This window comes from Prunus persica, chromosome G4, assembly GCF_000346465.2.
Source record: "Prunus persica cultivar Lovell chromosome G4, Prunus_persica_NCBIv2, whole genome shotgun sequence".
NCBI classification, from domain to species: Eukaryota; Viridiplantae; Streptophyta; class Magnoliopsida; order Rosales; family Rosaceae; genus Prunus; species Prunus persica.
Genome location: NC_034012.1, coordinates 8,570,980 through 8,598,621, shown reverse-complemented (window position 1 = coordinate 8,598,621; position 27,642 = coordinate 8,570,980). Strand labels below are relative to the sequence as shown.

Below are 27,642 nucleotides of genomic sequence, written 5' to 3'. Positions count from 1 at the left end.
AATATTATTTTTCACTAAATTAGACCCCGTAACAAGAGATTTTGAGTTATAATACAGTTTAGTAGGATATTTAAATGGCCATTTGCACATTATTTAATTAATTATTTGCTTTGTTTTTATTTTGGTATATGCTCACATCATTTAGCACCGAAGGTCCTAAACTTGGCTACATTCATTCTTTGGTTCAGATCCATTCAAATTGTCATCCATTCAATGATGCAAGAAGAGGTCATCATTCAATGACCGAAGAGGAGGTAGATGAATATAATTTGGATACTCCAGCCTGAAAATTTTGAGAAAACATCAAACACTCTTCAGACTTTAGAGACATGAAGAGGTGAGAAATGATAAAAGATAAGGAGAAAACTATCCTCTCTCTCACTTACTCATCCGATTTAAACACTTCCATTATATAAAATGCTAAAATGATATGGAGAATGGCGTTATAACCGACTAACTTTTAAGTGAGACTGTAATATCATTACGTCATGATACACTCAAATCATGCTATTTATACATCACGTAACGATATTTCTGTATCCTACAATAATTTTTCCGACCAATGACCACATCATTCTTAAACTTCATAATCAATTCATTAAACTCATTTGAAACAAGATTAGGCATATTTCAAAGAAATTAACATATGGATAGAAGGAGATCCTAAGTGGGGGACATTATTATCCATCAATGATATGATAAGAAGCATCTGAAGTGAGTGAGTAGGAGAGATATGAAAGCAAGCAAAGCGTGTTTCGGTGTGTGATGGGATATATCAGAGAGCGAGTGAGAGAGAGAAAGAGACAGGAGGAGAGAGGTAGTGTTAGAAGGAGGGCAAAATAGTAAATAGAAAGAGAGAGAGGTAGTGTTATCAGGAGGACAAAATAGTAAATAGCAAGAAAGAGAAAGAAAGAGAGAGGTAGTGTTGGGAGGAGGACAAAATAGTAAATAGCAACAAAAAAAAAGCCAACCTGGCGTGCGACCCTTAATAGCATAACAACTGTGCTGCCAGTGCCACCACCAACAGAAACCCAAAAATAATAAGAACAATATTGCGTACGTAATCAAGATAATGTGTCTGCATTCTTACATTTAAATTCTCATTCCGTATATTAGAATAGTTTAAAATACCGTTTTATCAAAATAATAATGATGATGTATAACACACGACCAAATAATTTAGAATCTTGTAAAAAAAAATATTAGGGAGTGTGTAGAAATACGACCGACAAAAATGAATGCGAATATTATAAGGCCGCGTCGCTCTGAGATAGACTAAAACTGATTGAGATAGAAGCTTACGGTCTCTTCGTGGGCCCTGCCTATAGGCCAAAGCTGATGCCTGGCGCTGCCTATTTCTTTCTTCCAAATTCCAAATCTTTTGTAAGCACGCCTTTCAACTCCAGGCTGATCTTTGAACACGTATCTATATTCTATATGCTTTCTTTTTGTCCCAAAATTGGGACTTTTGGGACGTGGGATCTAATTGTAAACAGAAAACTAGTGATTGAGACTTATAGCTTTAACGGTAGAACATCGCAAATTAGTCGCTTTTTAAATTCATACGAATATACATTTGTATTTCTGAAAGAAACTCAAATTGTTTAATTCTGAAATAAAATCGGAAATTAGGGTCGAAGAACAAAACTTTTAAAACTTTAAATTAAGAACTTGTAGTTCTAGTAGTTTAGAATATATATATATATATATATAATATACACACGAGAAGTTGAATTTAGAGTCATCATTTTTCTATATTGTTTAAATGAGAGTCTATATTTGAGTTCTCCTCTTCTAATGTTGATTGTATCAAAATAATGCTTGATAAAAAAGACAAAAACCTCATTTGTATGAGCTTCTAATTTCACCCATGTTTATCTTGACCTATAGGTGCTTTTCAAAGGAGGTCTTTCGGTTAGTCTTATCACTTTATATATATATATAATTATAAATTAAAAAAAGATAAATAGAAATAGCATGTTGGTAGGGGTCACATGATAATTATCTTATGTGATCTTATCAGTTACAAATGAATAAAGTTTGGATGTACATTCTATCTTTATTTATTTAAATTTTGGTACAATTGGGAACCAAACCCTAATTGTACAAAAGAGATATGGACCTAACAACAACCACAAGTATATATATATATATCATTATGTGGAGGTGAAGATCACATTTTAGATGACAAATTATGTATAAAAACATTGCCCCAAGTCTCAATAAAAAGGAATTTTGAGAGTGAGTATCTTTTTGGTAGTTGAAGTCCATCATAACCGTTTGTGATGGCCATCTCTTTCGTTCCAATCTCCTTCACCTTTTTTGGGATAGTCACTTGCCGTATCCTTGAAAGTTGATACTAAAGTTCAAAGATTTTTCTTCCAAAAAAAAGTCCCCACTAATCTTTTATTTTTGAAAAATTAGTTCGTAAGTTCAAATTTGAAGAGGTAGTTAAAAAAAAGCTCTTAAAATAATTTTCTGTTTTTTTTTTAAAAAAAAAATACTGAAACTTAACTTACTACGAGCATGATTGAAAAATGAGAAATTATTTAGTAGATGTAGATTAGGAGAATAGTACATTGTCATTCATATACCACGTGACGTTTGTTGAATTTAACTTTCAAAATTCCGAGTTTAGAATTTAGATATTAATAATTATGCACATTTTATAATTTGAGTATGTTCATAACATCACGCGGACATGCCACATGATATTGATGTTCCATCAAGAGAGATTTCTTCGCATCTACCCTCTAGCTTGAAAGATAGGTATAGCTAGGAGTTAAGATATGCTCACCCACTACCTATATTTTTCTTGTTCATTTTGGAAATTCAATCTTTTTATATTTATATTTGTCTTCAAAATTTAACCGGGTGTGTTTTCCATATCCTTTTCCAGATGAAATAAAGGAAAACATGTAATGCACGTTAAATAATTTTTCCAATATAATCTATATATTTAGTAAAAGGCAGAGAAAAAGAAAAATCAGATAATAAATCTTATTTTTACGGAACACAACTACTCATTATCTTTTTAAATTCTAAAATAAATTTATTATTAAAAAAAAACCTCTCATAAACGAAGAAGTGCTTCCAGGAAGACTAATATAAATAAAGACACATAATATGAACTAAACAAGCTTAAGGAATATGGAGATAGTTTGCATGCAATCTTAAAAAGTGCAGTATTTAATAATGAAGCAGCCTTGTAAATTGCTCGAACAAAGAGGATAAATAAATTGACACGTAAGAAGATTTAGTGGAAGCATACAATGTAGTAGTAAGAGGTTCAAAATTGATCAATCTTATGAAATTGAGTGGACATCCTGATTATGTTTTTGATCCACAAGAAGATTTGGATAATGCTCCATTACTTTTAAGGATTTTTTTATACTTTAAGTTCGGTGATTAAGAGATTTTATGTCGCAAGTTCGAATTCCATTTTTCTGTATTAATCGGCTTAAACCTATCTTCAAATAGAGGTTATATATAAGCTCTGTTTTTAGGAGATCAACCGTCAGTATGTAAAGACGTGGCCTCATTTATAGTAAGAAGAACAAGAACCAAAAACAAGAAAATATAAGGAAAAAAAGAAGAAAAAAGAAGAAAGAAATGGAGGATAAATATTCAATGAATGTAGCGTACGTGTCCATTTTCCTTTTGATTTATAAATTGACTGTGATGTCCTTTTCAGGGGAGCAATCAGAAAATAGTCACTACTCATTAGATCCCTTGGGAGGGTGATGACTAGACCGGCCATAGCATTTAAAAGGCTGCAGAGTAAAATAACAGTAAGTCATATATTTTATTCTTTTAATGTTTGTAAACTTTCTATTTAAGGTCATATAAATAAATTTTCATTAAAAAGAAATTATATTTTCTTTTTCTTTTTCTAGAGTGTTTATTACATGAAGGTTCCAAGCCCTTTCTCTCTGCTCCCCCCCCTATAAATAGGCAAGACCACTTGCCTCAAACTCAAAGTGCCCCTCCACTCAAGCCATATCAACTTTCTTCGCATCTACAAAAATTCTATCATCCATATCATCTTTCAGCTTCTTCTCTCTTTTACCATAAACACACACACATACACGGAGGAGCAAGAACAACTACTGCAACAATGGTGTTTGTGACTAAACCACCTACTGAAAACTTTTCTTATCCTAGAGGCAGCAAAGTCTCCAAATTCTTTGCTGGAATTCCTCTAATAGACCTTTCAAAACCAGACTCCAAACAGCTCATAGTCAGGGCTTGTGAGGAGTTTGGGTTCTTCAAGATCATCAACCATGGTGTTCCAATGGAATTCATTACCAGGTTGGAATCTGAGGCCATCAAATTCTTCTCCTTGCCGCTTTCTGAGAAAGAAAAAGCAGGGCAACCTAATCCTTTTGGATATGGTAACAAGCATATTGGGAAGAATGGTGATGTTGGTTGGGTGGAGTACCTTCTTCTAACAGCCAACATAGAATCCAATTCCCAGAGATTTTTATCAGTTTTTGGACAGAACCCAGAAGAGTTCTGGTATGCTATTCAAGCACAATCAATCAGAAGTTGGGAATTTTGATTCTTTTTTCCTTTTCTTTTCATGTCAAGTTCTTGATTAAAAAAATGTCTTCTTTTGTCCTTGCAGTTCTGCTTTGAATGATTATATATCAGCTGTGAAGAAAATGGCATGTGAGATTCTTGAACTGATGGCTGAAGGATTAAAGATTCAACCAAGGAATGTGTTCAGCAAGCTTTTGATGGATGAACAGAGTGACTCTTACTTCAGGTTAAATCACTACCCACCATGCCCAGAGCTTCAAGATTTGAGTGCCAGAAATGTGATTGGATTTGGAGCGCACACAGACCCACAAATCATCTCTGTGCTGAGATCCAACAACACATCTGGCCTCCAAATTTCATTGAGAGATGGGAATTGGATTCCAGTCCCACCTGATCATAACTCCTTCTTCATCAATGTTGGTGACTCTTTGCAGGTACTGCTACTTTTTTTTATTCTTTTGGCTGAAAAAAAAGAAACTGTTTAAACAAGTAAAAACAAAGATTCTAATTTGCAAATCAGTTCCCTGTAGAGGAAGATTCCTATTTCCATGTCAGTTCCCTATTACCATGGATAAAATATGAATATATTTGACTCAAAGAACATTCAACTGTTTAGTTTAGATAAACACCACATCCTTGTTTTTATCTTTCATTTATTTCTATTGGGTTTGTTCCAAGTTCTTCTGTTCTCTCATTATCATTCATATTAATCTAATGGGGGCCTTGGTGGGTTGGATTTGCAGGTTTTGACCAATGGGAGGTTCCAAAGTGTGAGGCACAGGGTTTTGGCCAATGGTTCAAAATCAAGAGTTTCAATGATTTATTTTGGGGGGCCACCCTTGAGTGAGAAAATAGCTCCACTGCAATCTGTCATGAAGGGAGAGGAGGAAAGCATGTACAAAGAGTTTACATGGTTTGAGTACAAAAGCACTTGTTACAACACAAGACTGGCTGATAATAGGCTTGGAAACTTTGAGAGAATTGCAGCCTCATAAATCAGCCGCCAGAAACAGAAAAAAAAATTGTCCTACTTGTTTATTAGGTTAAGATCATAATTAGTTCATCAAGTTTTCCACAGATGGAATCCTCTATGTTATATCTCTTCTGTTTCCCCCTTCCCCTACCAACTACTTCCATGTAAACTACCTTTCATCTTAGAAATACAAACATGTTCATGCTTTTTTTTCGGGTAATTTTTTTTAAAAAAATCTATGAAAATAGGTGGATTATTACTTTCTGATCAGTGTGGCCCCACAAGATATTTGTTCATCTTAATCTACAACTGTTGTTTCATAAAGCTTTTAGTGATGTAAAAAGAATTATTGTACTCTTTCAATCAACTTCGTACAAAGCTGTTGTCTCTCTCTCTTTCTTCTCTCCAATAATCAGGTCAATTAAGAATCATGGCCCCTCTTTGGTGGTGCACGCAAAAATCATTGACAAATTTATTATTGGTCTAATCGATATGGTTTAGATAAGCAACAAATACATTCCTCAGTACAATGATTTTGATGTCAGTCCAATTCCTCAGTCCGAGTGCAAATCACCACCACCAATTACAACTCAACAGTCAAGAAGCTGTGCCAGAATGTTCAAGTCCAGCTTGGTTGGAAAAAGACTTTTAATTTTGAACTTACACAAAGAGGAATCTTTAATTTTTGAACTCACACTCACACTAATGATGTAGGCTCTTGGTTTTATGGTTTTCTTTTCTTTGAAATGATTGGAGGCAGAGGTGTTGCTATTCACAGGTGTGAGGTGACCTTGTCCTCTCTATCTTCTCACCTCCTTTGCTAAATAGAGAGTATAGGCATAGATAGCAGAAAAAATCCCACAATTTTAAGTTTGTGGCCCCCCAAACACCAAATCTTTCTATATGGTGCATGAGAGGTAATAGTGAATTCACACGAACACATCCTCTAAAATAATATCTTGAATAAAATCTAGTGGTTCTTTAAACCACTCAACTTTGATGACTAACGATAACAAAGTCTTGATTAACTTATGTGTTAATAGATCTCCAATTATCGTATTATTACTGGTGGTTAATGAACATTGATCCGTGAGATAGATACTCATGTTGCATAGATGCAACGATTTAATTTACTTAACAAAAATTAGGCAACTCGTGTTGCATGAATCCTAGCTACTTGAAAAACCTTTAAATAGTACAAAGGAGTAAAGCCAAGGTTTGCAACCACAGGCCCAGGAGATAAACAACCCAAATTGATAGTCAAGGTTCTGCTCCTAAGAGAATTTTGCAGCCCAGAATGACGTATGGGATGCGCTACACTGTTTGAGCCTCTTTTCGAAGGGAAGAAAGAGACCACGGTTAGGGCCAAGGGTAGGAAAAATGTCCATTGACCCAAAAAGGTAGGTAAATATCTATACATACAATTTCTAAGTCTTAAAAGTCGAGAATGCATTTTATAAATCAAATTATTAAACAAACTCATTGGACGAAAATAGGGATATAGTTGTCACTTACTACATAATGATTGACAACGAGAGATTTCTCTCGTAGAAATTCCACTATGTTATGTTTATAGTGTGTCAATTTGATAAGACATAACATTGTTTTAATGTGCGGTTCAAATTAAATAACAGCAAACACTGTAACGTAGACATCTAGCAATAGAACGATCCTATTGGAGTGAACCATAATCTCAAAACTATGATGGGTTTGTGATTACCATAATGAGTAGGGTTTTGAACTAAAGCAAGGATTGGATTGTAGGTATCAAGATAGGCACAAGTCTAGCATCTGGAAGCAGTTGATTGAGAGAGTCCATTTGGGTGGAGAGTTTGGAGTTGAAAAGCATAGTTGCATTGTTGGCATACTCTGAGCATCCTCTCTGTTTGCCCCCACCCAATGTCCTCTGTGAATCTGTGATGGCACACATCCAATTACTGCTACACTCATCACTCCAATTCTTCTTGCCCCAAGTCCATAAAGTTCCTGTCCAGCCATTCAAACCCATTACAACTTTTCACACAAAAGAAATAAACAGAATTTACTATGAAATTCCCAACTAATTAAGCTTCATAACCAAGCAATGGGGTGACAATTTGTATTAGTAGGTCATGTAATTCAACCTTAACTCGACATGTTTAATTAATCGTGTCAGATGACTCGACGTCAACCCAACCCAACCCAACTTGTTTATTAGATCAGTGTATGCTGGGATATCATAATTGGCTCTCCTGAATGGTGTGGAAAAATATGTATTTGCAATGTCATTACTTCCTGAGCACACCAGGAATATGCTTATCGACAGTATAATCTCTGTTTTGTTTTCTCCAACTGCTGCCTTTATCTTTCCGATGTAACTTTTGAACATCTCTAGTTGATCCGACATTGATAACACAGACTGTTATTTCAAGGGAAAGAAAAGGATTAAATAAGATACATTGATTCTTTTGTAAGAAAAGCAGAATTCTATAAACCAAAACCATACCATTAATTTAGCAGTGAGAGGATCATATCCTGAACCACCTGAGGCAAAACTTACACCAGTGGGGAGTTCTTGGGGCTGAAGATTTGGACTGAGATAAGCTGGCAAGAGCTCCTTGACCCCAAATCTTTCAGCTGGAAAAAAAAAAAGACAATTAGTCTCTATTTTAAAAAAAAAGTGTATAGAGGGTTTTATGTATGTGACACATACACACACCGAGAGACTTAAGAAAAAAAAAAGTAGCATGCCATCACTTAATTAAATGTTACATTTACGTTACCGACGAAATCTGAGGGACCTATCCATTGCTAAACCTTCTGGTTGGTTTTCTTTCGACGAAATCCCTGCCATAACAGAAACACAAAAGTGTAGCAAAGAGGTAGCCACACTTTGAAAAGATTGCGTGACTTCTGTTTATAGTTTATGCCATGTTGGCCTAACCCAAAGGGCCTCTCCCGCCTTAGTAAATAAATTGAATTGTACAATATAATTACTTAATCGTTAGTAAAAATACAAAACAAACCCAACTAAATGATGTGACCTGGCTTATAAAATCTTCTTGGGAAGAACTGGGATTTGTTAACTGATCTATCATGCGTAGAGAGAAATTTTTTTTTTATCAAACTTGGTAATCATATAATTTTGATTTGGGCCGTTCACGTTAGTTGCCCCCTCAGTGTTTTTTTGTGGGCTTTACCCAACTCAACTTAAAATAAATTCCACAAACCCAATAAACATATTTTCTTTTGACAAAATGATGGGATGTTTACAATCAAATTTAGGTTAATTAGTTCCTTCCAACTCGAGGTTATGAGTATGTTATGGCGTTGATGGTGAGAGTAGCTAATCTCCCTTTGAACTTTCTTTCATAAAAAAAATTTAGGTTAATTAGTTTACTTTAGCAAAAGCATATATATATATATATGTATGTATATATATATGTATGTATATTAATGCTGATCATGATAAAGGCAAAGCTACATATAGGACACCAAATAATGTCGATCCATACGATACACATCTGTAATGTGTTTTCGGGGAAGAAAAAGAAATTTTGCAATTTCAAAAAGGTTTACAGGAAGCTTATTGAAATCTCTCTTTACGGAAACTTAACCCTCATTATCTCCTATCTACCTTATCCTACCATATGATCTTGCCCCCCCTACTGGTACTTCTTTTGAGCATATCATATTGGTTTTTTGGAAATTTCTGTTCGTGTTATGCATGTAATCAAATTTCAACATGGGTTGGCTGAGTTTGTAATTCAAGCAAACCCAGAGGGTGCTTCTCAGCAGAAATCCCAGAGACCTTCTTGGCCCACCAGAGTTTTTCCCATATTTTAACTGTGTTTTATATGCATATATAATTCATGCTGCATGCACCTCAGAAATGATTTCCAAACTATCGAAGTTTCAGAAGAAGCATGAATTATTGCTCTGGAAACTTCTAGACACGACTTATTTATAGGAGGCCGCAACTCCTATAAATATCAAACATAAGGGTTAAAATGATAAGATGTTCATGTGAATTCAAACTTTTTATATCCGACTATACTATATATGGAATATTGTAGCAAAGTTGGTAGTTATTATTTGGGTGCATGAGGCAGGCCATGATGTCACCAAACAAGGCTGTATCTCTAAAGAGGAAAGCTTAATTACAATGAAGAATGTGGACTACTAGGTGGATTACACGTAGCTGCTCTTTGGAAAATAACCCTAAAGATTCGGATATAGTCTACTAATATCATAAGAAAATAAAATGCCAGCATCAGTCAAGCACACAGAAACGTGGAATTTTTCCACTTATTAATGAGTGTGACTCTCACTCGAAAATCCCGCAATCATCTACGGCTAAAAGTTGTCCACGCGCCTAGACGATTGACGGTAGCGCGACTATGATTTCAGAATTGGGGACCGCGATTTCTGCTCTCGACACGTAGCCAACCTAATGTCTGCTTTCATCCAAAGGCATTGGAAAATTTGGGGCCTTCAAACGTTTCGGCGGAAAGCAGTTCTTGGCCCTGTGCAGTGAGTCCAATGCACACCGAATTATTTGATTGCTTTTGACACTCAGTAGAGGCCCTGTGGACCACTATAGAATCTCCAAGGTGCGGGCATGAGAGCTGCAGCTTCAAAATCTTCTATTTGGTAGCATCGATCCCAAAATGTATTCTGTTGGGCTGTTGCATGCCTAGTCAATCCTTATGCATGTTGTTTAGTGCCTTCTTCATTATTCTGACACGAAATAATTAACATGATTGGCTTAAAAAAATAGTTTTACTACATGGGGACAAAGTCAACTGGTTTGATCATATTAAGACTTCAATCCTCTCGAGAAAGTTCTAGACCTTTTTTTTTTAATTAAGAAAGTTCTAGACCTTAATTTTTTTTTTTTTTTTACAAAAGAAAGTTCTTAGACCTTAGAATAGAAAATTGGAGTTTAAAAGACATGACTCTTTGATGATTTTGATTGAAACCATATATAGAGTGAGTTTATGACTTCTGTTCCCAAGGGTGAATAGATTAATCGAAGAGGAAATCTGGTAACTCACCAGTTCAAACATTTCTGTGCTCTCATCATCCCTCATCAGTACTGTGGCTTACATATTACATGACGCATATACGATGTTTTGGCCACTCGGCTGCTCACCAAATTACCCATTTATCACCATATTCCAACTATATTCCCTCATCATCTTCTGATTATGAACGCACAATAAATATTTATTAGATTATCACAGTTATGATCATGACCGATTACGATTATAATAATACTTAATAATCATATTAATATGTTCACCAAATGATATGTCAGTACACATGTTAATACGCACACACATACGTATATATATATATAATTTGTGAGAAAAATTGGAAAAAAAAATTTGGTATGTGTACTACTCGTTAGGATTATGCTTGCAACATATATAGTGGTCAAAGTAGACCTAATTAAATATAAAGGAAATCGAGCGTTGTATTTTATAAGATACTTCGTGAAAACGGACCAGATTCAGGAAACAACTTCGGTGCTTTTCTTAGACCTACTGACTGTTGACTATGTGAGTTTGGTATGTGTGGTTTTCATGAGGACATTCTTTGGAAAGGGTGGGTCTTTTGGAAATTTGGTATTATCAAATTAGTCGGCAATCTTTTTTTTAACAATTTTAACTTACCTAATGCATGCCTACTTTTGAGAGAGAGAGAGAGAGAGAGAGAGAGAGAGAGAGAGAGAGAAGAGTCTAGGTCAAGAAAAAGGTAATTCTCTTTTCATGGGGATAAGAATTTGGATACGTACGCATGTATATATCACCCTTTCTGGCGTAGAATTATCCACGTGATAATGAAATACTAATATGATAGTGGATACGGTCAAGACCGAGTACAAAATTGATGTGTAGAAATTAATTAAGTAATGAAAAGTATTGAAAACAAATTGTGGAGTTTTGAGTATACGAAGTCAAGTGTGATTGTGTTGTGATTTGACTCACCATTTGGAATGAAGTTTGGGAGTAAGAAAATAACGTTGGTACAAAAATTCGACGTGTTATCAGAATGTGGACGACGGTTAACAAAGCAATCAGTGAGTTGTCAGATTTTATGTGTTTAAGTCAAATTCTGTGTTATCTATTTCTTTAGCGTTTCTTATTTGATAATGTTTTGTCAAATGCGAAACAAAAGTATATGAATCTCTAGAAAACGAAAAGAAAAAAATAATCGAACATTCATGTATACGTGAATGCATAGATGCACCACGTACGTACGCTGCAATAGAGACTGGTCAAATGTTTTGTTTATATTTTTAAGGGCAAATTAAATCCTTCTCTTTTGGTTCGACCACAAATGAGAGCTTGCTAAGGTAACACATTTTACTAATAATGAAAGAAGGAAGAAAACGACTGGTAACGACTAGTACCTTCCACTATGAGTAAGTGAAACGTGGCAATGTGATGGTTGTCGAAAGGAGGAGCATCTACTTTTGGCAATAAAGAAAAATGATTGTTAGTTCCCCTACTTTTCACAGATTGTGACCTTTCATTTTGCTCTTCAACGTACCAACTCATATCATTTCTCACAATATTATTATTATTGCGCAAAGCCAAACCCACGAAGCACTACTTCAACAAAAAGTTTTGATCAATTCAAGGGTGTTCGTCAGCTTTGATTCTAGTGTCAAAACGTGTCCATGGTAGAGTTTGGGAAAATCTTTTTGATGATTTGTTAGTTGAATGCACAATTGCATTATTTTGAATCGATTTGATTCATGCACATAGGTGTGCGAGGAGAATGTTTTAGCGTCAACGTTGATGTTTTAGGAGAATGGTTTATACAACTTGTGGGCGTTATGACATATTATATCTTATAAAATATAAATTCCTCGTTCATTGATATTATAACATGTAAATTAATAAAATCGTATAATATTACAAAAATGTGAAAGCATATGAACTTTGTAGCCCCCTTTTGCTATATATCGTTATTGACAAAGTTATTAATTTCGTTCATGATTTAGAACTTAGGATTAAAATCCAAAGTTTGACCTCTGTCCAAAATTTAAAAATTTAATCCTAAACTCTAAGGCCCGTTTAATAACCATTTGAATTTGAATTTTTAGTTTTCATTTTTTGTGCTAGAGTATAGAGGAAAAAGAGGGAGAATAGAAGTGAGAATGAGAGTGGAATAAACCCTGAAGTTAGGCATGAAATCATAAATCACCCTACATGAAAAAAGAAGAAAAAAAAATGCCAAAAAAAAAAAAAGAAAAAAAAAGAATACAAGTAAGAAGTATAAAAACTCCGATAAAACAATATGATAAGATAAGATATGTCGAATTCAAACCTTGTCGGCTCTCCTCATTGCAACATGCCAAAACACTTAAAAAAGAACGAATCGCAAATCTGCCAAGTGTCAAAATCTCTAAAGATGATGAGAAATTAAAGGATCGATTGACAAAGAAGCATAAATTATGGCCATTACAAGTTTGCACTTTCATTGTCAAAAGTTGTTCATCAAAGGAAGGTGACTGGCCGCTAAGAGATAGTTTTATGATTTTATTTTCACGAGCACTGTCGGGAAAATGGACGAAACATATGGAATGAAAGGAACAATGACAAGGAAACCTAAGACGAATAATATATATATATATATATATATGTATGTGATATGAGCAGAGCAGTTGAAGGCTTTGTCCTGCGTTATATCACATGCCTGTCGACATAATTACAGGACCATAACATGCATGGATGTATGGCGATCAGAGCTGGGATTTGTTTTGCCTCTTCGTAACTGACAAAGCCAATGCTTTCATTCTGAGAATACAATGGTGACCGTGAGATTAGAGAAAGTTATTTTGTGCGATATCTTTCTATATATATATACACACATACATATATACATTGCCAATTAATTAGGACAATGACCTTAAGACCTTAAGACCTTAAGGGCTCGTTTGGTGGCAAGGAAGGATTGGATATAGCTAAGCACACTAGATTTAAGGCGTGTTGAATGAAGAAATGCTGTACAAGTTGAAGGTATAAGATGGATTATTCATGAAAGATATTTATCTTATATAATCCCCACAAAATGGATATCTACACCTTATAACTTATCCCTTCTAATTTCTGAAAATGAAAAATCATTTACTCTTACCATCATTCTCTTCTTCAACATACTTTAATATAGTGAGTTATCTAATACAATCCAATAATAGGCACCAAACGAGCCCTAAAGGTTTGACTGAATTACACATAATCCGATCCATGTTAATTTTCACCTCCAACCACCTGACTAGGATTATGGATCCAATCACTTATAATTTGCCGTGTTCGTTTTAGTAAGAGAAATAATTCAGTGTACCTATTGATTAGGGGACTTTTTTCTTAGAGCTTCATTTAGCGTGACCCCTCAGTACTAGTGTCACCTATGAAATCTGTCATGGCAAGAGTTTACTATCTATAGCTTATCCTCTTTAGATTTTGCCAAATTATAGGGCTTTTATTTTTACAAGATATATAGTGAGTGAACTAGATTCTTATGTGGATATAGTTTTTTTTTTAATTGAGTGAGCCAAAAGAAATCCCTTGGCTACATGAAAAAGCCTATGTTTTCAACCCAAGAAAGGCCTAGGGGAGGGGAATGATAAAAACCGTTGATTCTAGATGCATAATGTATGCTCATCCTCTCCCTCCCCACTCAAAGACACTTGACATGACAAACACCAACTCAAATGGGACACAAGAAGTACCTACTCAAGCACATACCCCTTTTTTTTTCTTTTCTAAAGCCTATATTCTTTGTATCCCAAGAAAAAAGAGAGGCATCAAATCAAATGTGTACTAGCTAAGCCTAGTTACAAGAATTATCCTTTGTTTGATAATGTAGATGCCATAGATGGAGGGTATAATGTAGCCATCCATTTGCAAAGGGGAAGAATCAATGGCTCCCAATCAAGATCATGTAACATGTTTCATTCAACTGAGTACATAAAAGACATTGCTTCTCACTATAAAAACAAAACAAGACCATGACTTGGAAGAAGAACTAGATAAGACCACACATGCCCTACATACTGATCACCCACAATCCAAACACATTAATGAACAGGAAAGCCCATATCCTCCATCTCAAGAGCCTCTAAATTTTTGCAGAAGAAACCCTCTTGGTTATGAAGGTTGTTTCCAAGCACCCCAAAGCACTCAACTCATATGGGAAAGAAAGCTTCCCCGATATTATTGAGTTTCATATTCATCATAACCCACCCACAACTTTGGTTTTTATGACAAAGTCAAAGACTTGAACAAATTGCTTGAGCTCTCAGTGCTATCATCTCATCAAAACATCCCATCACTTTTCACCTCCTCTCGACGACCTTTGAAATTACTGACTTTTAAAGCATCATTGTTATTGTGGGGATTATGCAGCAAAATCATTTGTGTATGCAACAATTTGTATGTGGAAAACCTTAAAATATTACTCTCAAAAGTCACCCTATGGTCGACAAGTTTTGCAAAGTTGACTAAAAATATCCACACCCAACTCCAACTGAGATATTGATACTGTCATTTAAAATATCTCACTGGTTGAATTGTTTTGCTAGTGTCGTGCTGATTTGATGCTTCTTGCTGCGACGGATTGGCTACTGAACCTAACATTTACCAAGCTACCAATCACAAATTGCCACCATCTTGTTACCCCCATTTGCAACAGCAGTGCAAGTTGTGAGAAAGTATCCAATCAATCAACCTTTTGATGCCACAATTGTGTGCCTCAATCTCATTTCTTAATGCTTAAACGGGAAATAATGAGAGGCCTATTGCAGGTATATGCACTCAATTGCAATTTGGAACACTTTTTTCAGTCTCTGCATTGGATGCTCATAATTGGCTCATTCTAGTTCAGTCTTCTTGATTAAAGGCCTAATGAAGTTGATTAGTTTTAGGTAAACACATTTAACATGATTATCTCATCTCACGCACCTTTTTGGCATTTGCTTGTTTTTTTAATCCAACATCATGTTTCAACAAGAGAAAACAGAGACAGGTTTTAATTACACAATAAACAGAGATATATACAGATAGATATACACTCTGTTGTATAGTCATATTATATACGACATATAGAAGTGAAAGAATAAGGAGAAAAACCAGCTGAGCTCCAATCCTACAGCTACTCCCACAAGCTACAAGCTGGTCCCCCCCAAAACCTCTCACCCTAAAATCTCTAAATACACCCAAAATTACGTACAGTAAAATTAAAAAATTAAAAAAAACAGAGGAGACTCCGGGGGCGTATCAGATAGCTTCCCACAGGTAATTGTCCTCTGTAATTTTCTCTGAACATTTTCAACTGCAAACGGATAATATGGCAGTAGAAATTTCAGGCCTGCTTCTCCAAGTCCTTGGAACTTATGAACGTGCCGTGAAAACCGTACGGAACTCTGGACGGTAATTGAATTGTAGCTTCAATTTTCAAATCCATGGCGTTCACGATTTGCAGCTCCGATTTCCACTCCTTCTCGTCGTGAACGAAGGCCAGAATGTACCCATCGTCCTCATTCTCCGAATTTGGGTCTCTGGGCAGAAACAGAGGCTCGCCTCCGTACTTCTCGTCGCCATAGATATGCTTCTTTACTTCACCAGTGGAGAGGTCCACTTTGGCAAAGCCCGAAACTTTGGGCCACGGCTCGGCCAGAGCCAAGTACGCGAACCGGGTTTTTCTCCCCAGTTTGTTCCGGTTCACCATCCCGGCTTCCAAATTCACATTCTCGGCGCAAATACGGCGCCGTGTCGACTTGCCGGTTTTCAAATTGAGCCGGATTTCGGACAGAACGCTCTCCAATTTCTCGTCGCATTCGTTGAAAATGGAGTCGGCCGGGGTCATGCAGGACCCGATCACAACGACTTCGTCCGTCTCCGGCTCCTCCCACGCGTTCCAGAGATGGAAGCAGAAGCAATCGGGGCAGTCGACCCACCGGATCCCCGAAGCGTCCTTCGCATTCTTGTCGAGAATCCCAAAACGTGACATCTTGTTCTTGTCGTAGATCACAGGGGACCCACCGGTGATCATCTCCTGCAGCTTGAACACCACCTGCTGGTCCGGAATTACGACATACCGTTCTGTGATAGCGAAGTCGTGCATCATGGTGGGCTGGTCAAGATTGATTTCGACGTCGGGGGATTTCTCGCCGTCCGGCGAGAACTTGAAGTACTTCAAGTAAGGCCTCTGAACGACGTCGTAGCTGAGCGCGAAGAGCTCGCCAGTGGTGGGGTCCACTTTCGGGTGGGCTATCATTGTGGACTTGAGCTGTTTATCGAAGTCGTAACGACCGACCGTTTTGAGGTCCCCTGTTTCGGTGATTTTAATGTGATACGGCAAGTCGTCTTCCGACATGGCGAGCAGGCGACCGTTGAAGTAGACGAGGCCGGCGTTGGCGACGCCGATGCCGTGGGTGGGATCCACGAGGCTGAACATGCCGCGCGCGTAGAAGAGGAGGAGGCGGGCGATACCGGAATGGCCGTGGAGCTCGCCAATGGCTTTTGGGAACAGGGGACGCCCGAGGTCGCGCTCCTGCCTAAAACGGTGCGTTTCGGTGAACCTGCAGGCGTAGCTGGCGGCCCCTTCTTTGAATTGCAGGGCGTGGACCATGCCGTCGCCGTCGAAGAAGTGGTGGCCGGCGACCGGCTCGTGAAGTGGGTTGGCACCGTTGCGGACGTAGACGCCTTGGATTGAGGCCGGGATTTTTCCGGTGACTGGCAGAGAGTGTTCAACCGGGTGCTCCGGTACTGGAGCAAAGTTTCCGGCGATTTGGACTTTTGGGTCAGCTGTTTTGGGAAGTGGGTGTTGCTGCTCTTTTGATAGCAGAGCGCTCTCCATTGCGTCCAAGGCCATGGCTGCTGCTCTCTGTAGGAAGTTCCATTGCTGGGGTACTGGCTTTGAGGATTTAGAAGAAGGTTGGGTCTTGTTTTCTTTTGGGTTTGAGGTTGTGGAGGGAGTGAAAAGGGTGGTTGATGAAGATGAGGAAGGCGGCTGATAGGAAGGGGTGTGGTTGGGGATTTGGAGAAGAGAGGGGGCTTGGAGAGAGCAAGTGAGTGTGTCTGGGGTTGATTTTCTGTGAATGGGTTTTCTGCTGAAGAAAATTGAGCTGGAGGAGGAAGAGGGGGGAAAACCCAATTGGTTTGTAGCTAAATTTGAAGAGTATGTAGAAGAAAGGTGGTGTCTTCTAGTAGTAACAGGCTTAACCCATGTGCCTGTTATTGCTGCAGCAGTGGAAGGCATGGTTTCTCTATTTTAGTAAATTAAACAAAGGAAATAAAAAAGCCAGCGCTAGTAAAGAGTAGAGAATGGTGGCTCTTGATTGGCCGTGAAGGGCAAGTAAACTTGTGTATTTTGTGCTTGTTGGGTTGAGAGAGAGAGAGAGATTGTGTGTGTTTTTATGGTCTGCTTTTGGTTTGGGTTTGTAGAGAGAGAGAGAGAGAGAGGGTGGCTGAGGCAGACACTGAGATGGAATGAGAGAGTGTGAGATTTGAAGAAACAGGTGAGAGAGATGGAGTGTATATATAGGGAGGAGAAGGAGGCAGGGAGGCCCACCTCAAACATGTACCAAGAGACCACGTGTTGGATTTACGAGAATGGGTGCTCAATTAGGATTGCCAATAAGTGATCAGAACGAGGTGGTGGGGGGGTCTAGTTGCTTAATAACTTGACACGACCCCTTCCTCTATAACCCTTTTATATTATGTGTGAGCCCTCAATATTATATTACATTCAATTTGGGTCTTCCCTTTTTATATTCATATCCCAAAAAGAAAGTTCCTTACATTTAGAACAAAACCACACTCACATTATCATATTGATGCGTTGCAATGTAGTTAAAAGAAGACATGTGACCGAATCTGATTATATTATGACTTGTAATATTGTCGAATAACAAAAACAGATGAGTTTAAATAATTAAGAATAGCTACTCCTGCACTCGAACTCCCATTTTTCAATACCGTTTGTATAGAAAAATGAATTTGAAATTGAGAAATGAAAAGAGACAAAGTAGGAGTGTTTTGAGTTAGGCTATTGGCCGGTTAGTATAAAAATGAAGAGAGTAATGGAAGTGTTGTTGGGGTTTTTTGAGTGGGTATTGGTCCCTCTCTAAGGACACGTCTTAACCCCGCGTTCTTCCCGCAATCAGAGTCATTCAGGAACACGTGTCGTTGTTTGCAGGTCTCCTCCTTCACCCTGAAAATCTTGGTCGCAATCGAATACCCCACACGCTTACCCTCCTCCATCTTCATCACTCACCATTCTACTCTTTTTGAGTTTTTTTTTTAATTAAAAAAAAAACCATTATAAAATTTGTGAGTGAAATCCATGGTGCAACTAAAAAAATGAATATGAGAAAAGCTAGTCTCCTTTCCTTTTTATTTATTCATTATTTTAATAATGGGCACATTCCCTACTCTCTTGGCATACATACGTCTCCATGAATACAAAGTATATGTTTTTTACCATTGAAGTCAATACAACTTGGATAAATAAATAAGGCCGTGCTTCACATGCATGCATGGTTAGGGTACACGCCACTAACTTGAATTATTTCCACATTCAAAACAGATTTTTAAAAAAAATTCTAATTAGAAAAGGAAAGATGAGAGAAATGAGAGTTGAAAAAGGTGAAGAAGAAAGAAAATATAGGATTTGTGAGAGCACAAATGCTAGCTTTTGTAAAAGTCAAAGAAACTCTGCAGCAAAAAAGAAGAAAGATCAAAGAAATATGTAGTGTGTCTCATTTTGCTTATCTATTTCTTCTATCACTAATTAAAAAGCGCAAAAGTTCTAACCAACTATGTACAAAGTATTTAAACGCGACGAAAATATTCTAATTATCGAACCCCACAATGACGGTAGGGTCGATGAAAAAACAAAATTATTGATAATGCAAGACATGTGTGAATGTAGAGTTTGAAAGTGATTAAAAATAATTGATGTACTAATCGAGAGAGATTTGGAAGTTTTAATTTAGTGCATTTTTAGTAATTAATTTCTTTAAGAAGTCTTCATATGAACGGTAACAAGAGTGCAAGACTGAAATTCGTACCTAACGAAATGAAAACGAAATATAATACAAACTAATTATTTTAAAAACTTGTTCTTAGTCGTTCTAAAATTAATCTAAAAATTCCTAACAAGATGTTCAGTCAATGACTCAATAGATAGGTAGCATTGTTAAAACATAATTTTAATTAAGATAACACAGGTCTTAATCAATTTTAGGTTCTCCCTTTTTCCATATAACTAGCTTTTGAGAAAGAAAAAAAAAACAAAAAAAAACATTCGGGGCACGAAACCTTAATGGGATTCCCATGTGTCCTCCTTATGTCGGAAAAAAATTCAATGAAAAATATGGTTTCCTAATCCACATTTGCAAGTGTTAATGATGGATTTGGAACAGGATCTAGGACCTGCCGCCAGACCAAACTTGTGAGAAATAGACCACTATAATTTAAGGTAAGACTTTGATGCCTTCTTTATCCAAAAATAAAAAGAAGAAGAAAGAAGACAACTTTGATGATTCCTTTTTAGTAACTCTAAAGTCGGTGGTCAGAGGCTAAGACGTATTAAACTTTTACTTAACGCGTTAATCCAAACACCAATTAGCATAACTTGCGGAGTTTTAGTTAAGATTGTGTGAAGTGGAACTCATTATATTTAAATACAGAAACAGTAGGATGAGGATTATGATTTCAAGAAATTATTGTCTGGTAGTTAAATACAGGCACTTAATGTTACTAATTCATTTATATTATAACACGTGAATCTGTTGTATCTATCAGGTGACAATGTTCTTCTACCACATAATAATTTCTTATAGATTTTCTTTATATGCCTCAAATTACTGATTGACACACGCATTCGGCGTTCCAATTTAGTCATTCATAAACATTTTTCATTAATTTTTAAAATATAATAACATCCAAGTTGACACACGTATAAGAATTGTAGGATCAAAAGTAGTCCAAAACGAGTCGGCTGACTAAAATGAAATTCAAATATAAGTTATACACTATTGTGATTAAAAGCCCTTATTTTAAATGATTTACCAGTTATATTGTTGTTTTATTTTTATTGCGGGTAGAGATTCCTTCTTCCATCATCCAGATGATAAAGCTAGCTTGCATAATTTATCTAGAGCATTAATTAAAGAGGCTCTCAACTTCCTAATCATGGGCTAACAGCCACATCCCTTCGTTCATGTTCTTCCACATATAAATTACATATTTTTTATTAGTGGGATTAGTCTCCTTAATGTCATGGATGACTCTAACCTCGAAAAGGTAGAATAATATATAATTTGCCACTTTAAATATTACTTGATTTAATGGAGATGATCTTTTCGTCAGTTGCCATCGAATCTTCGTCGACATTCTTAAGTTGTCTACGTGGCCGCTGATGACGATGATACAAAAGCTGATTATATTTTAATTTAATTATTTTGTTACCCATTTTTTTATTATTATTTGCTCTCATTATATTTTTTCTGTTCATCATTATTCATTTCCACCTAATTTTTAAATATCTAGAAAACTTAAAAAATTTGAGTTTTTTTTAGGCTATATAAAGCACTCTCGTCTGGAAGTAATTATAAGAAGAAGCATAATGCTTTCTCATATATTCACTTTAAATTATTTTAAACGATTCTCTAGAGAAGTATTTTTACTATAATATGGGTTTATTCTTTTTCTTTCTTCTTTAATTCCTTTATGATACATTATATTGTCAGTGCGTACACATGTATGCCATGGTCAGAGATGAATGATAAATTATCAGTATACTTTTTATTTGTAACAACCTTCAATAATCAACAGTAAAAAATGCACAGAATCAATATAAATATGTGTATATATATATATATATCCCAACAATTCAATGTTATATATACTCAACCACCATGCGAGATTCTGAGTCTGTGTTTTATGAGGCACAAGTGCTGCCAACCATTTAGTCTGACTGAAAATCTGGTATGTTCTATAAATCTATCCCTCCAAAGCCATAGAGACCCACTAGTTTCTGAATTATTTCTTCATCCACCTCTATATAATATTATGTAAAACAATGTTCAGGATTTATATAACGACCTGCATTAATTGCACAACATGCATGAGTTCATTTTCAATTAAGCTCTAAAACAATGACAACATTATAATATGCTTTGTATTTGTATTTTTTTTAATACTGCAATTCATAATCTAAACTACTTTAAATTACTCTCAGTTATAGAGGAAGGGAATGGAACTCGACTGCAGTCTGCAAGAGGGCGGACACTTTGCCTTGGCCAACTGGCCTTATTCACATATGCTTATGTGTTTTCTATTTTTTATTTTGAATAAATACCACAAGGTATCCCCACACTCGAAGGATGAGATTAATCCCCGCTCTGGGTTTGGTTTGTCCTTGGCCACAAAATACTTCTAACGGGTTTCGAACCCCTGCTATTAAGGTACTAGTTAGTTCGCCAGTTAAATGTGACAGTTTGCCAACCGCACTACACATTGTGATTGTATTTTTTCTATTTTAAAAGAGGAGGATTTAAATTTAAAACTCCTTTTTTTTGTTAAAAAAAATATTAAAAAGAAAAATACTACTAAATTAATAATTAATGAATTTTCATGTGCATCACATAACGACGACAGTGTGCACATTTTGGAGCACAATCATTAAAAGATTTCATACAATTATTTGGTCATACAATTATTTATTCTTCTTCTTTCTTTCTTTTTGTAAGATTTCTAGATTTAATGAGTTGCAGGGTTGCAGATGAGCACACATGGAATGTGAAACCTGCTGTAGGGTTGGCCAGGATCAGGGGAAAATTGTGATTATAAATTCATATATAATATGGGCATATGATTTTTTTTTTTGGGAGGCTCGTGACCCACGACAAGTGGAAGATTCACATGACATGATTATTTAATTAATTAGTACTCTAATTAAAACTGTAGCTTCTTAATTAATCATCAAGCCTGCGGCTATGACCCTATAACTAACCACAACATGGAGTGAATCGTGCAAGATTTAGGGAATTATTTCAGCATATGATATCTCATAATAAGATCCCCAGTAAACAATTAGCAATCATGGTCATTAATTATGATTAAGAAGAATTAATGGAATATTTAACAAATTAATTGGAAGCTAATCATATATCTATAGCATGGGGTCAATGCTTTTGCATGCTACCACAACAACCAGTGTGAATATTTTTAGGTTACGCAATTAAGATCATGGTCTATCATTTGTGTCATCACTCCGTTCATCATCTTCCACGTGTGCACATGCTGCCACATGCTTCACTTTGATCATTTTGTTTTCCCCCAAGTTGATAATTTTCAATTCATTAGGGTACAAACTAATTAAGGTAAGACTAAGCACACTTTATAATATTTTGCCCAAATGACTTTAAAGGTAAGATTAGGCTAATCTATGTTTTGTACGTAAGAAATAATGCCCCAAAACAATGAATTAATGGTATGTAATCGTATATAATAAATCTTTGATACGTGCTATATAGGAAAGAAAGTGTTGTAATAACATGCATTGTAATTTGTTAAAAGGCATAAACAACATGTCTATTGCAATGTCCAACATCACATTGTTTTACATTATATAAGTTCAAAGTGATTTTTTGAGACAGAGAGAATCGTCAATAGGATCTCGGATACGTTAGTAAATGCTATTAATTATTTTAATTTTCAAATGACATGTGCAACAGTTGACATTATCTAGAGTTAAATTACCCTAATAAAGTCGAATGATCACATGTAAGATAGGAAACGAAAAATGACAAGGGCATGCACTCAAAATGAAGTGCTAAAAACAAGTAATGTAACCAAGGGGGAGATATTTTTTTTGGGGTTAAAGGTGGCTTATAGTATCATGGTGCTAGAAGCTTTACATCTTCAATTATTGCCCATTTCTTTCTAAATATCTAAATATATCTAAATATCTAAATATCTAAGAGCTAGCTAGATAGGATGGATACTCTGTGTATCCTCTGGTCATAGGAATACAACCCAAAATAATAGAAGGAATCACTGGGTCAATTGACTTTACCAGAAAAACCTACCAACTGCCAATAAAAACCAACGAACATTGTACATATAGCTATTATTGGATCAATTAGTGTTAAGTGTTAATTAATCTATCCATGATGTGATTTTCAATGCTTACTTTAGCCGACCCTTCTTGGGATTGCTTTACTTGATTGATCTAAAATGCAAGCAAACATGCTTAATTGCTTTTTAATTTAAAAGGTGCACCAAAAACATACATGGCCCCCCGTTGGAGACACTATTTGGAAAGGCACATGGAAGTGCATAAACAAGTGGGAGTTTGCAGACATGGGGCTATTGCATTTAGGGATGAGAGTGGGCTCTGCCTCTCTCTACAACAATTTGAGCACTGAAACATGGTGTGAGTGAGTGAGTGAGTATCCAATTTAAAACCACGGCCTTAGCAAATATAGAGAGAATCATATCCGCCAAACTGGAAATGGTATGTTGGTGAGGAAACAATGATTTGATGATTTGATGATTTGGGTGGAGGAGGGCCATGGTGACTATAAATGCAAGAAGATATTTCTCTCTATGAAGCTGTGAGATATTTCTCATCAAAAGAAGTATTAGAGTTCAACGGTCTAGTTCAGTGAAAAAGGTTAATGGTCTCAAATTCGAACATCAATGACATTGTGGTAGTGTGTGTGAAAAATCCCCTTTTTCAAGTTTAGACCATTGTTTGTATTTAAAAAAATATATTAGAGAATTAAATAGGCCGCAACATTAAAAGAGAAAATCTTAGAGAGAGAAAATAACTCAATTTTTTTTAGGGGTACTTATCAAAAGATAGAAAATTGATAGAAAAAGAAAAAGAATGAAAGTATTTCCGTATACATAAACGCGGAGCAAGAAAGTAAGTCTTAAACAAGAAAAAGATAAAGTATACGAGAAAGAAAAGAAGAATTAAGAACTAAACCAATGTGATGAGAGTCTTACGGTCCAAGAATTTATGCATACTTTTTTTGCTAATTTAGACCAGCATGCAAGGAATAATGTTGCACTCGGGCCCAACGTAGGTAGAACATTCAAGTTCTTTACGTGCACGCCAATTTGAACTCTTCCATTTTCTACATAAATAAATAAATAAATATATATTTATATATACGTGCATATTATTGCTGCTGCGCGACAAGATCAGAACCAGTAGCACCAATTTGTTTTGGCATGAGGTGGACAATACGTATATGAGCTGGACTATCTGGAACATGCATGCCCATTTCAAAGACTACAAATTCCAAATTGGAAAAGCTCACGTCGAATTTCAAATTCACAATATCTTAGTTGGTGACCAGTCAGCACCCAAACTTACAGACCACTTGGAAACATCACTGACTGCAGAACTTCCCCACCCATACCACTTGTTGCAATTTCCCTTCTTTAACAGAAAATGCCATCTTTTTCATGACCCCATTTACCCTTTTTATGTAATTACATGTGAGTTTCTTTCGTGACTAAACTTGATTGACATTACAACTTATATATGGTTGCGAGGGCTGTCACATATAACCTATTTGAGGAATTCAAATCATCGTATTAGAACTTAGTAAAAGATTCCGTGTTCGAATCTTCCATTCCGCGGATAATTCAGACAGCAGTACACTCTATAATGTTATTCCCACATAATTGGGGTAGAAACTGGATAGGCTGAAAGAGGACAATAATGAGAAAAGCAGGTGCACAACAATAATATGAGGTTTTACCAAGGGTCAAATGGGTTATGAATACTGGGTCCTTTTACTTGTCAGTTTTTTGTCTCCGGGTCCACATTTCTTTTGCCCCGCGGAATTTGGGTTGGGGGTGACTCTGCACAAGGACTGGCTGAGGATAAGGAGCCGATTTGGAAATGGCTAACAAAATGCAAAAAGATTGCCCTACACTTGGGACATGTTTGGGAAGCGTCAAATCATCTCAGATGGTGTGCCCAAAGCCAATGTATCAAATAATTGTCTGTTACTGTGCTTAAAGAAAACCGTACTGGCCCACACTGTGTTGCCAAACAGGCCCTTGACGAGTTTATTTGTTTATTCTTATAACCTGATTTTATTAAATCAATAATTGTTGGTTCTTTTTTATTATTTTTAATATTCATAATAATTCTTTAGATTTTAGAAATTAAACATAATCTAAGGTTTGTGTTTTCTTGTTTTAAACTGAAAGACTGAAAAAAATTTATTCGAAATAAGTGCAATTATAAGGTTATTGTTGGACCTGGAGCAATCAAGTGTGTAGAAGATTAGTTGATAAGAGAGAATTAGAATTCATGATTTAAGGGATTGGGGTGTTCTTAAGAACATTTCTAAGTATAGGTTAAGGTCACATCAATTAAAGAAAACATCATCTGGTGCCGCCACGTAGCAAGATTAGATATTCCAAATCTTCCATAAATCATGGGATTTGAGGATGATTCTCTCAACAATTCCAAAATTAAGTGAGGGCTGCTGGCTTGAAGGGGCAGTATAACTTAGCTACAACAAAGTGTATATATTTCTCTCATCACGTGATTATATGCGAGTTTCGTTATAATGAACATGTGAAGCAGAGATTTCCCCACAGTCAAAATGTACAAATAAATACAGGGATTAAAAAGGGTATAAAAATAAAAATAAAAAAGAACGAAAAGGGAAAAAATCACTATCGGAAACTTTTTACTTGTTGTAAGCTTGTTGATTGTCTAACAATATCGAATATCCTGCAGTGCTGCTGTGCATGATGCCATTCTAATCAAGAACACAGTTACACAAGGACACTCGGAGCACCTGATCATCCTGACACTCGTACTCAATGTCTTGTGCCATCGTCAGCTTTATATCAATCAAGTAACAATGCACATTATCTTCAACAAATATTCCAAAAGAAACTTTTTTTTTTAGACTTTTCAAATTACATATAACCATGTATGTCCAATGTCTTGTTTTGTACCATTTGTGTAAAACCGAAAGTAGTAGGGACATCGCAATTGATTGATATTTATAGTTGGACTCTTCTGAAATAGATTACATGTACGTTTCAAGTTCAAGTTAAAAGGTGATGCGAGATTCAAATTACGGTGTTGAGTGTTGTGATTACTTTTAGTCAATAAAGAATCAGATGTGGGCTTAGTTAAGTTCGTGAGGATGGATGTGTTTTTACTCAGCACCAAAATTCGAATCACTCTCTTTGTAATTTAGATTAAATTAAAGTAAATTATCGCTTGTATAAAGAAGAAAGTATAATAACGACTCTGCATTGAGTGAGAATTTAGCCGGAGTTGGTATCCCATGATAACTTAAAAGGATCTCTTATGATCTATACAAATCTTTGGAAAATACATACAAAAATAAATACTAAAAAAGCATGTTAAATGTGCATGAATGTTGCCGGTGAAGCAATCATTTTGCAAATTTAAAAAAAAAAATTGTTGCACTAAAGAAATGTGTGTTAAAAAAAAAAAAAAAAAGTAAGGGTCGGTTCGTGGACCAACATAGGATAATTCACTGAATCTAAGATCGTACCACATCTTTTTTTATATGGCTAGAGATTACTTAAAATAGTGCAAACCTTATCTGCATATTTGATGTTCCTTTGATTTTCTTAGGCTTAATATAAAACATAATAAGACTTAAAATATCGGTACTTTGAAAAAGAGTTGGGATAGAAGACTATAATAATCACATGAACCGAATTTAGCTCCTAAAAAAAAATTAATGGGCCCATTTTCACATATATTTTTTTTAATGAACATTTCATTAATACTTGAGAAAAAAACGACATATAAAAAGTAGGTCGCAAATATTAATAAATAGAACAAACAAGTATATGTGTCCCAAATGATCATTTTTATTCAATTTGATAAACAAGCGATGTTTTTATTGATTAGATAAACAAAATAAGTACAAAATAACTAAGGTGCCGAATATGAATACAACTTCTTTAATGATAAAAAAATACCAACTTTGTACAAAAGCAATCTCCTGAAAAGTTGGTTTCTTGAACCTAAACTATTATTGTCAAAACTGAAATGGTTACTATATGATGGTATATTATTTAGAGGAATTTGATTGCCAA

At 35.7% G+C, this 27,642-nt stretch overlaps 2 protein-coding genes, 1 long non-coding RNA gene and 1 pseudogene across 3 annotated transcripts; 2 read left to right on the top strand and 2 right to left on the bottom strand.

Annotated features, from left to right (window-relative positions):
• On the top strand, positions 3,958-5,878 carry LOC18781199 (gibberellin 2-beta-dioxygenase 1). Its single transcript, XM_007211509.2, has 3 exons — positions 3,958-4,518; positions 4,628-4,976; positions 5,286-5,878. Exons 1-3 carry the CDS (start codon positions 4,118-4,120, stop codon positions 5,535-5,537), a joined length of 1,002 nt encoding a protein of 333 aa, XP_007211571.1. The 5' UTR covers positions 3,958-4,117; the 3' UTR covers positions 5,538-5,878.
• On the bottom strand, positions 7,171-10,587 carry LOC18781384 (annotated as a pseudogene).
• Positions 15,511-18,042, bottom strand: LOC18780753 (9-cis-epoxycarotenoid dioxygenase NCED1, chloroplastic). Its single transcript, XM_007214595.2, has one exon. The coding sequence runs from the start codon at positions 17,768-17,770 to the stop codon at positions 15,872-15,874; it is 1,899 nt and encodes a 632-aa protein (XP_007214657.1). The 5' UTR covers positions 17,771-18,042; the 3' UTR covers positions 15,511-15,871.
• Positions 21,129-22,194, top strand: LOC109948537. The gene is made up of 2 exons (XR_002271148.1): positions 21,129-21,504; positions 21,758-22,194. It is a non-coding gene; the product is annotated as an uncharacterized LOC109948537 (long non-coding RNA).

What these genes read in the sequence shown, in the direction of transcription:
- LOC18780753 (XM_007214595.2), bottom strand. Translation starts at nt 17,770, where the DNA reads ATGCCTTCCACTGCTGCAGCAATAACAGGCACATGGGTTAAGCCTGTT.
- LOC18781199 (XM_007211509.2), top strand. Translation starts at nt 4,118, where the DNA reads ATGGTGTTTGTGACTAAACCACCTACTGAAAACTTTTCTTATCCTAGA. An exon ending in CAGAACCCAGAAGAGTTCTG is followed by an intron (nt 4,519 to 4,627) that starts GTATGCTATTCA and finishes TTGTCCTTGCAG; the next exon opens with TTCTGCTTTGAATGATTATA. An exon ending in ATGTTGGTGACTCTTTGCAG is followed by an intron (nt 4,977 to 5,285) that starts GTACTGCTACTT and finishes TTGGATTTGCAG; the next exon opens with GTTTTGACCAATGGGAGGTT.